Source organism: Gekko japonicus, unplaced genomic scaffold, assembly GCF_001447785.1.
Source record: "Gekko japonicus isolate JY-2015 unplaced genomic scaffold, Gekko_japonicus_V1.1 scaffold1755, whole genome shotgun sequence".
Lineage (NCBI taxonomy): Eukaryota > Metazoa > Chordata > Lepidosauria > Squamata > Gekkonidae > Gekko > Gekko japonicus.
The window spans coordinates 264,059-273,015 of NW_015166474.1; the positions used below are offsets into that span (position 1 = coordinate 264,059).

At 49.4% G+C, this 8,957-nt stretch overlaps 1 protein-coding gene across 1 annotated transcript in view; it reads right to left on the bottom strand.

Annotated features, from left to right (window-relative positions):
• Positions 1-8,957, bottom strand: part of LOC107111187 (sodium channel protein type 5 subunit alpha-like) — a gene marked incomplete at both ends in the record, with an annotated part of 379,380 nt that overhangs the window by 262,966 nt on the left and 107,457 nt on the right. Inside the window, 2 exons of the mRNA XM_015412116.1 lie at positions 2,481-2,861; positions 8,781-8,953. Of these exons, the coding sequence (XP_015267602.1) occupies positions 2,481-2,861; positions 8,781-8,953 (554 nt within the window). The remainder of the gene's footprint in view (positions 1-2,480; positions 2,862-8,780; positions 8,954-8,957) is intronic.

Consider the following 8,957-nt stretch of genomic DNA (forward strand, 5'->3'; position numbering starts at 1 on the left):
CATGCGGCACACTCGGGTCTTGAACTGCTGAACTACCGACCTTCCACAGCCTGCAGTTCAGCGTCTTAACCACTTGAGCCACCGCAGCTCCAGAAAAGGTGTTAAGTGATCTCTAATAAAGAATTTCTCAGCGCTTTTTCCAGACTATAGTTCCCAAGATACTCTGGAGAAAGGGTCTCCAACATGGTGCACATGGGCCCCATGGTGCCTGCCACCATCTTTCCTGGCGCCTGCCAAGTGGTTTCAAAAGTGGGTAAGGCCAGGGGAGGCTTATGCCCAGCAAGGTTTCTGATTGGCTATTGGAGATTTCATTGGCTGTGAAGATTTTTAGAAACATTACTTTGGCAGCAGCTGCCACCACCATACGAAGATCGTCACCTTGTGAGTGAAGGTCAGACATGGCAGCCTTTTTGTAGCTAGCTCCGCCTCCTGCAGCAGCCATTTTGTAGCAGCCGTTTTATGGCTGCGCCCACCACACTGTGTGAGAATTCCAAAGGTGCCCACCCAGATGCTCAAGAACATTGAGGACCCCTGCTCTGGACGAAGCTGTGACGGCCCATCTTGAATAAAAACTGCACATGCTGGGTGAATAAACCTTCAGACAGCAACCTTTCCTTTTTTTAAAAAATGCAGCGCTGAGCAGTATTCAAGTCTGAATTATTTCACAGTTTCCGTCCGAACGTTAGCCTCTTTCTCAAAAGTCTGACTCTAAAAAGCCCTGGGGCTCGGAGCCATTTAGTTTCTCCTTCATTTTCGCATGGCCTTCGCAGACGAAATTCCGAACCTGCTTTGAGGAAGGGAGAGCAACCTCCCCTCCGCACCATCAAAGTGAGCATCTGTTGCTATAGCGCCTCGGCGAGATTTCCTAGACGACCACAGAGGTGCCAAGAGTGTTTTCTACGGGCTGCCTACTCCAGTTAATTTTCAACAGACTTTTCTTTTCTCTTTTTTGTAAAGGCGGGAAGTGGCACCCGAGGAGGAGGAGAAGAAGCCCTAGCAGAGGTCCCTTTGTCGATTTCAGTGCCTGACACTAATAAAGCACCACGAGGGCCGATGCCAAGGGAAGATCCCTCGACGGGATTTAAACCAATACCTCTTTGTTAATGCTAAGTGTTCTCATCTCCTGCCGAGTGAAGTGGGAGTCAAGAGCCCCGTGCTTAGCTCAGAGGCACAACAGCTGTAAGTGAGCAAAACGGAGAACCACTAAGCTGCTAATGTGCTCCAGACGTGGTTCAGAGACGGCATTAATGAAAACGCAAATAAATAAATAAAGGGATTGTTCATAAAGCAGCGCACTTCACAGTTGGCATTTGAAGGGAAAAGGTTATGCTGGATACAGGCAGAGTCTGAGTAGCTCTGTTTTGTTGCGCTTTGCATAAAGTTGAAATAAACAGGAAACATTCATAACAAAAAAAAATAGTGAAATGGGGGCAGAAGACGTCCGTCGTGGTCCTGTTAGAACCGTGTTGCCCTACCCACTTTTTCCTTCTTGAATTTCATTGATAAAGAAGAAGAAGAAGAGAAGAGGTTGGATTTATACCCCGCCCTTCACTACCCAAAGGTGTCTCAGAGCGGCTTACAAACTCCTTTCCCTTCCCCTCCCCACAACAGACACCCGGTGAGGTAGGTGGGGCTGAGAGAGCTCTTGACAAAAGAGTGTCCATTTCCTGGCAACCAACCCCCCCCCCCGAACTCCCATTGCCACTTGGTAGAATGGTGGTGGTGGGGATAGATGAGGGGGGGGAAAGTAGTTGTGGCAATGATGTGACATCGTTTTAGGGGGGAAACCAGAAGCCATGTCATGCCACTCTAGGATTCAGTCGAAACTCTATGGTACAACCATACGGTCACTTCTAGTTTCAGCCTAGAAATGATGTCATGCTGTTGTGATGGCTCCCCTTCCCAGTCTCCTGCTGGCTGGCAATCCTACCCTGGCAAAGAACTAGGACAGATAAGCAGGAAGTACCTTGTAACAACCCACTGAAGCAACAATTTTTCATTGGGCACATCCTTGGTCCTTACTGGAGCATATTTGGCCCTCCTACATATTCCAAGATGGGCTTGGGGGCATTTTCTACCCTTAGCTCCACTGTCACCTGAGCCATTACCCCAACCAAGATCTCTCTATGGATTCAAGTTCCCTGTTGAACAACGGGTTATGTTTTTGTGACTTTGGGGATACTGGACCACTGAGAGTCTTATTTACTCCTAAATTCTCAAGAACATAATGATCCCATTGTCTGGGAATGTACCATAAGCAAGGTGAAACCTTACAGATTATCTGATTTATCAAGCCAAACAAAGTACACCAGTCCTGGATGGAAGGGTCAGTAAATGCCCTGAATTTCTGGTCGCTTGCAAAACTGGGAGAAGGGTTGTCAAACACCCATCAACTCCAACACATGGCTGGTGGGTTAGATTTGGCTTGATGGGTCATGACAAGAGCCCAACTTCTGCGCAACAAAGAAAAACGGACTCACCGAATCTCCAGTTCCAGATTTCTCCATAATAACCGGGGACAACAGGTTGTCCGTTGGAGACGTTGGGTCTGGGCTTCCTCCTCCTCCGATGAGGGACACCACGCCGTTGCAGTCCACCGAGGAGTTCCTCTTGCCGTTGAGCGTGCAGTTGGGCGAGCTGTGGCTCATTTGACTCTGCACACTCAAACGCCTCCCGTTCCTTGGGACAAGCAAGGATCCACGCTGGCTTTCGCTCTCCCCAGCGGTGCTGATGTCGTCGTCGGCAAAGTCCGCCTCTGAGCCCATGTCCCTGCTGCGCAACCGGAAGCTGAAGACACTCCCGTGGCTGGCCTTCCGCTTCACCGAATTTTCCAGCGAACCAGAGGTGAAACCCAGGACAGTCTTGAAGGACCCAAAGGAGAAGGGGACGGGGAAACAGAGGAAAGGACGTCAATTTCATGTCACCACTGTTTGGAGTTATACATTCTTCCACCATATTTTCTTCACATGGGTCAGCATCTAGTTTATTTTTTAAAAAACACACTTTGGAACGAACGGAAAGCATTAAGCCGGGGCGTCCCATTTATCTCCCAGAGTTGACTGCCAGTAAGTCCCTGTGCCACATTTCTTCCCCCCTCCTCTTGCCTCTGTGCCAGCAACTGGGAGGGCGACAGATGGGGTGGGTTGTCCTGGTTTTGTACATATTTTTGCTACTTTTTAAAACTCGTGATGTTACTAGCCGACATTGGCCCAACTAGAGGCCCTTCCTATGCAGGTGGGGTCAACAGGTGAAGCCCACGCCCCACAAAAGCACTCTCAGAAAACCTGGGGAAACAGCGGCCAGAAAGCGAACTGAGTGCCAAAGGGAGGAAAATGAATGCAGAACGACAAAGAAAACACCACGGACATGCATGGTGAAAGTGAGGGAGAACACCAGTGCATAATAGGCCAATGTTTCCCCCTGTACATTTGTAGGCCTGCAGATGCCTAAACAGTGCCAAGTGGAGACATTTGGGTGGCCATAACTGCTACCTAATCAGGCCTGACTGATACTGTGAAATAACAGGGGGATGACGATGCAGAAAGAAAAACACGTTTCCCTTCTGGGTTCTGTTAAAAGCCCACTGAAGCCGATTCCTTTTGTCAATACAATGAAGGCAGGTTAGACTTTATCTGCAGGAAGATGACTCTGCCATGCTCTTCCCCAAAAGGTGCCAGCTCTCCCTTTGCAAGGGAGATGCACTGTATACTAAGGCACACTTCTCGCCACAGTTTGCTTTGAGGTGCGTGCGCGCGCGTGTGTGTCTGCAGATGACAAATTCAAGGACGCCAAATAAAAAGCCGACTCATCAGTGGAAGGAACATGCTGAGAAATGTGTCGCTTTCTTCCACGCCCAGGCTGACATTTCATTCGGCGTGCCAGAGCCCATTCAGAGCAAAGTAGCTCGCTCTGCCACTCTGGCACTAACGATCTTGTAATTAGAAAGGCAACCCGCTCAATTAAACAAGGGGGGGGGGAGGGAATAAAGGCTCTGGACGGATACAACAAAGAAAGAAACAAAAACAACCCGTTCATGTGTCACTCGAGAACTGGATAGATCTGAAAAGCCGAGTGCGCTTGCACGGTGTCACTCGTTCGGCGCATCCGTTTCCCCATCCTCTGTGCATTATCAATGCCATCGACAAAGCGTTGCTAACTTCACTAACGATTAAGGATCGGAGATTTCATGCAGGCCGACCCTGTTAATTGGAGAGGCTCTGAGCTGGTGGGATAGAGGAAGAGGCAAGAACTGTTCGGTGACACCCAGAATGCCAGAAAGCAGCCGCGGGAGAGAGTCACTACAGCTGCCTGCTGTAGTATCCCTGTGAAAGTTAATAGCCTTGCGGCTGCTCGTGTTTCTTACAGGGCCTGTAAGACGGAGCTCTTCCACCAGGCGTATGAGTAGGAGCCGCCACTACCATCACTACTGTTCCATCTTAACCTGGCCCTGGAGGAGGGAACATCAGTGTTTCCCGGAGCAGATGATGCTGAGTAGGGAGAGCAGTTGCAACAGAGCAGGTGTAATACGCCATCTTGTAGAACATCATGTTAGAACATCTAGAGCACTTTTGTTAATTAATGTTATTGTACTGTAGTGATTTTAAATGGTTTTAAATATGTTTTATATTGGCGTATGCCTCTTGTAAGCTGCCCTGAGGGGGGAGGGCGGGGTATAAATTGAATAAAATAAATAAAATAAATATATTCTGTTTTCACAGGAAGCTGCCTTATACTGAATCAGAACTTTGGTCCATCAAGGTCAGTATTGTCCGCTCAGACTGGCAGCGGGTCTTTCACATCGCCTCCTGCCTGGTCCTTTAAAATGGAGATGAAACTCTCTTGCAGTGCTCAGACACCACACAGAGGGTCCTTGGTGATCATGCACCACCCTAGCTTACTGCCAAGCTTCCTCCTTTACCCTGCCTCCCCTTCCTGCTTTCATAGGCCTTCGATCAAAGTCCAGTTTGCCGTGGCATCCAAAGAAGAAAAAGAGGAAGAGAAGAGATTGGATTTATACCCTGCCCTTCACTCAGAGTCTCAGGTCCTTTCCACACTAGTCCTTAAATCCTGGTTCAACCCTGTCCCCGAACTTACATTCTACACTACACGCGAGTTTACCCCTGTAATTATCTCAGAGTCTTTTTACATTCTACACTACACGCGAGTTCACCCCTGTAATTATCTCGGGGTATTATTACATTCTACACTACACGCGAGTTCACCCCTGCAATTATCTCGGGGTATTTTTACATTCTATACTGCCTGCGAGTTCACCCCTGTAATTATCTCAGCATAACTCATTAGCATAACTTTGCACATGCCACACCCCCTGACATCACCGGAAGCGTGTCAGAAGGCAACACCCACCACTCAGGCTCCACTGGATTGTTTTGGATTGCTAGCTATTGGGGGGGGGGGAACGTGCAGATCTGTCCTCGCAGAGGAGGGAGAGCTTGTACCTGAATAAAACTTGGTCTTAAAGGTGCCACTGGACGTTTTTGTGCCGGGGTGGGTGGGGGCTCTACAATTTACCTGGCTGCTTCTTGCTCTGACTGAGGGCTTCTAGGAGCAGGGGGTGGGGCTTGCTGCATGTGCCCGCCCACTGGGCTCTTTACTGCAGGATCTCTGCTCTGCTGTGCTCCTTCAGGAAATGACCCCTGCATTGAGGTCACCCTGGTTTCACCCCACTCCTCTCCCGGAATAAACAGATACTGTTATAACCAGGGATAAATGCAAGATATTGTGTCGTGAGCTGAACTCTTATAAAACCAGGGATGGGATCCAAGTGTGGAAAGGACCTCAGAGCGGCTTACAAACTCCTTTCCCTTCCCGTCCCCACAACAGACACCCTATGAAATAGGTGGGGCTGAGAGAGCTCTGACAGAAACTGCTCTTTTTTCAAAAACAGCTCTGGCAGAACTATGGCTTGCCCAAGGTCATCCAGCCAGGTGCAAGTGAAGGAGTGGGGAATCAAACCCGGTTCTCGCAGATTAGAGTCTACGCTCTTAACCCCTACACCAAACTTGCTTTCAAAGGGGGGAGGACATGTAGACAAGTGGCGGGACGGGCCATGGGATATGGCCCTAAATGTTGTACCTGAACACACATGAAGACATATGAAGCTGCCTTATCCTGAATCAGATCCTTGGTCCATCAAGGTCAACATTGTCTACTAAGACTGGCAGCAGCTCTCCAGGGTCTCAGGCAGGGGTCTTTCACTTCGCCTACTGCCTGGTCCTTTTTTAACTGGAGATGCCGGGGATTGAACCCAGGAACTTCTGAATAAAAGGAGATGTTCTACCTCTGAACCACAGCCCCCTCAACTTGCTCTCTCTATCCAGAGGTCATTTCGGGGGGGATTGTGGGGGATCGCAGTTCCCCTGGGTGAGGTACAGGGGGCGGGACACATGATGAAGCCCCGCCCCCTGCTTCCGGCCGCCCCGCTTCTGGCCCTCATTCAGCCAGGAGGAGGCAGGAGAAGAGGGAGGGTAAGTTGCTTCCTCCCTGCCTCTCCCCACCCCTGCCTGCCTGGGGCCAGGGAGGGCCTTCGCGGGGCTTCCTTGCACTCCTGCTGGCCTTGCAGGTCCACTGCCGGGCCCCTCATGGGGCTCGGCAGTGGAGCTGCAAGGCCGACGGTGGCCGGGACCATTGGGGGCGGGGTGTGTGGCCTTATGACACACTTCCAGTGATGTCAGGGGGTGTGGCCTTATGACACACTTCCGGTGATGTCAGGGGGTGCGGCATATGCTAATGAGTTCTGCTAATGAGTTCCCCTAGCTCTTTTTCTACGAAATGACCCCTGTCTCTATCAATTTTAACTTGCAACATATTCAACAACAACAACAAAAATGCTTAGGATATATTCGACACCGTAGCGAATTTTCAGTAAAGGACCGAGTAAAGTGTCTAATGGTTGGCACTGGATCTCACAGGATGCGTCTCTCAAACATATGTTCTGGGGGCATGTGCAGTCATTCAGTTTTTCTGGGAGGGATTTATTGCTCGTATCAATTCTGTATTAGAATGTCCATTGATTTTTGAGGATGCTTATGTACTTTTAAACTACCTGCCCATCTCTTGGAGGCTAACTGATGGTTGATGGGAATGGACCTTCCCTGCCCTTACTACAGCTGAAAGACTCACATTACAACATTGGAGAGATAAATGTCCGCCTCCTGTAAATCAATGGACTGTGGAACTTAAAACTTCACCAGTATTTGAAGACACAGCATATAGATGCCGATGGGAATTTTTTTTAGATATTTGGAAACCTGCCATAGATAACTTATGTATAGACCTGCCACCACTCATAGAATAGAATCATAGAGTTGGAAGGGACCTCCAGGGTCATCTAGTCCAACCCCCGGCACAAGGCAGGAAATTCACAAATACTCCCCCTCCACACCTGCAGTGACCGTTGTTCCATGCCCAGAAGATAATAAGTAGAAGTGTTGTTATATTGATTACATTTTCCATTTTTTTCTGTTTGGGGAGTGTAATTATTAAAAGGGAAAATTTTAAAAACTGACATCTGAATGCAGGCGCCAGGACCAATTGGAGCCGGTTTCTTCCCCACATCTTACTTTACTAGAAGACTGGAGAGAAGCCAGGGTAACGCTCTGCTCAGTCTGAGCCAGCAGGGCTCTTCTGATGTTATGTTCTTATGTTAATTTAGCATTTAGGGATTCTTTGGTCCTGGGTTGTTATGCATTTCACAACGCCAGGGAGTTGGCAATCAACTTAAGGGCCACCTGTGGAAGATGAGAACCTCCATTCACAACCCACCCACATGTTTACCTAGGCAATCCGGAGCACCGTGTACGAGAAGCAGAGAAGCAACTAATTCAGGGGACACTTGCAGACCAGTCTCCCGAGATAATTTTCCTGGCCCCGTCTGGAGCTGGTGGTCTGCAGATATATTAATCTACGTACGTAAGTGCTGCTGGGTGAAAGCCAATTTATGGTGACCCCAACAAGGGGCTTTCAAGGCAAGTGAGAAGCAGTTAACTTCCTCCGCAGAGCCTTCCTTGGTGATCCCCCATCCAAGACTTATGGTGACCCCAGCAAGGTGCTCTCAAGGGAAGTGAGAAGCAGAGGTGGCTGGCCATGGCCTTCCTCTGCAGAGCCTTCCTTGGCCGTCCTCCATCCAAGTACCAACCACACTTATCCTCTGAGAGCTAATGAAATGGGGGCTATGCCATACCATTCCACATCCCAGATATATTAATGTAGCAAGCCTTAATCTTGCTCCTCCACAGGGGTCATTTCCTGCAGGAGCGCACAGGAGCGGAGCTCCGGCAGTAAAGAGCCCAGGGGGCGGGCACATGCAACAAGCCCCACCCCCTGCTCCCAGCAGCCCTCAGTCAGAGCAAGAAGCAGCCAGGTAAGTTGCAGAGCTCCCCCCGGCCCCCTGGTCCAAAACAGTCCAGTGGCACCTTTAAGACCAAGTTTTATTCAGGTACAAGCTCTCCCTCCTCTGCGAGGACAGATCTGCATGTCCCCCCCCCCAATAGCTAGCAATCCAGAACAGTCCAGTGGAGCCTGAGCAGTGGGTGTGGCCTCCTGACACACTTCTGGTGATGTCAGGGGTGTGGCATATGCAAATAAGTTATGCTAATGAGTTATGCTAATGAGCTCCTGCACCTCTTTTTCTACAAAATGTCCCCTGCTTCTCCATATTAGATAATCATTGTTGTCCTCTTCTCCCACACAGCATTCGCTTTCAATGGGATTTTCACAAGAGGTCTCCCCCTTTGCCATTTTTTTTGGCGCAGACTAACCATCCTCCGCTGGCCGTCTTCCGATTCAGATTTCAGACCTTTTGGGTCCTCGCTGTAATCTTCTCCCCCCGAGGATTTCTTCTTTCTTCTCCGGCTTCTCCGTTCTTTGGAATTTTTCGATGCCAACGGTGACATTTCGAAGGAGCTAAGCGACATTGAATCAATTCCCCGAGCTAA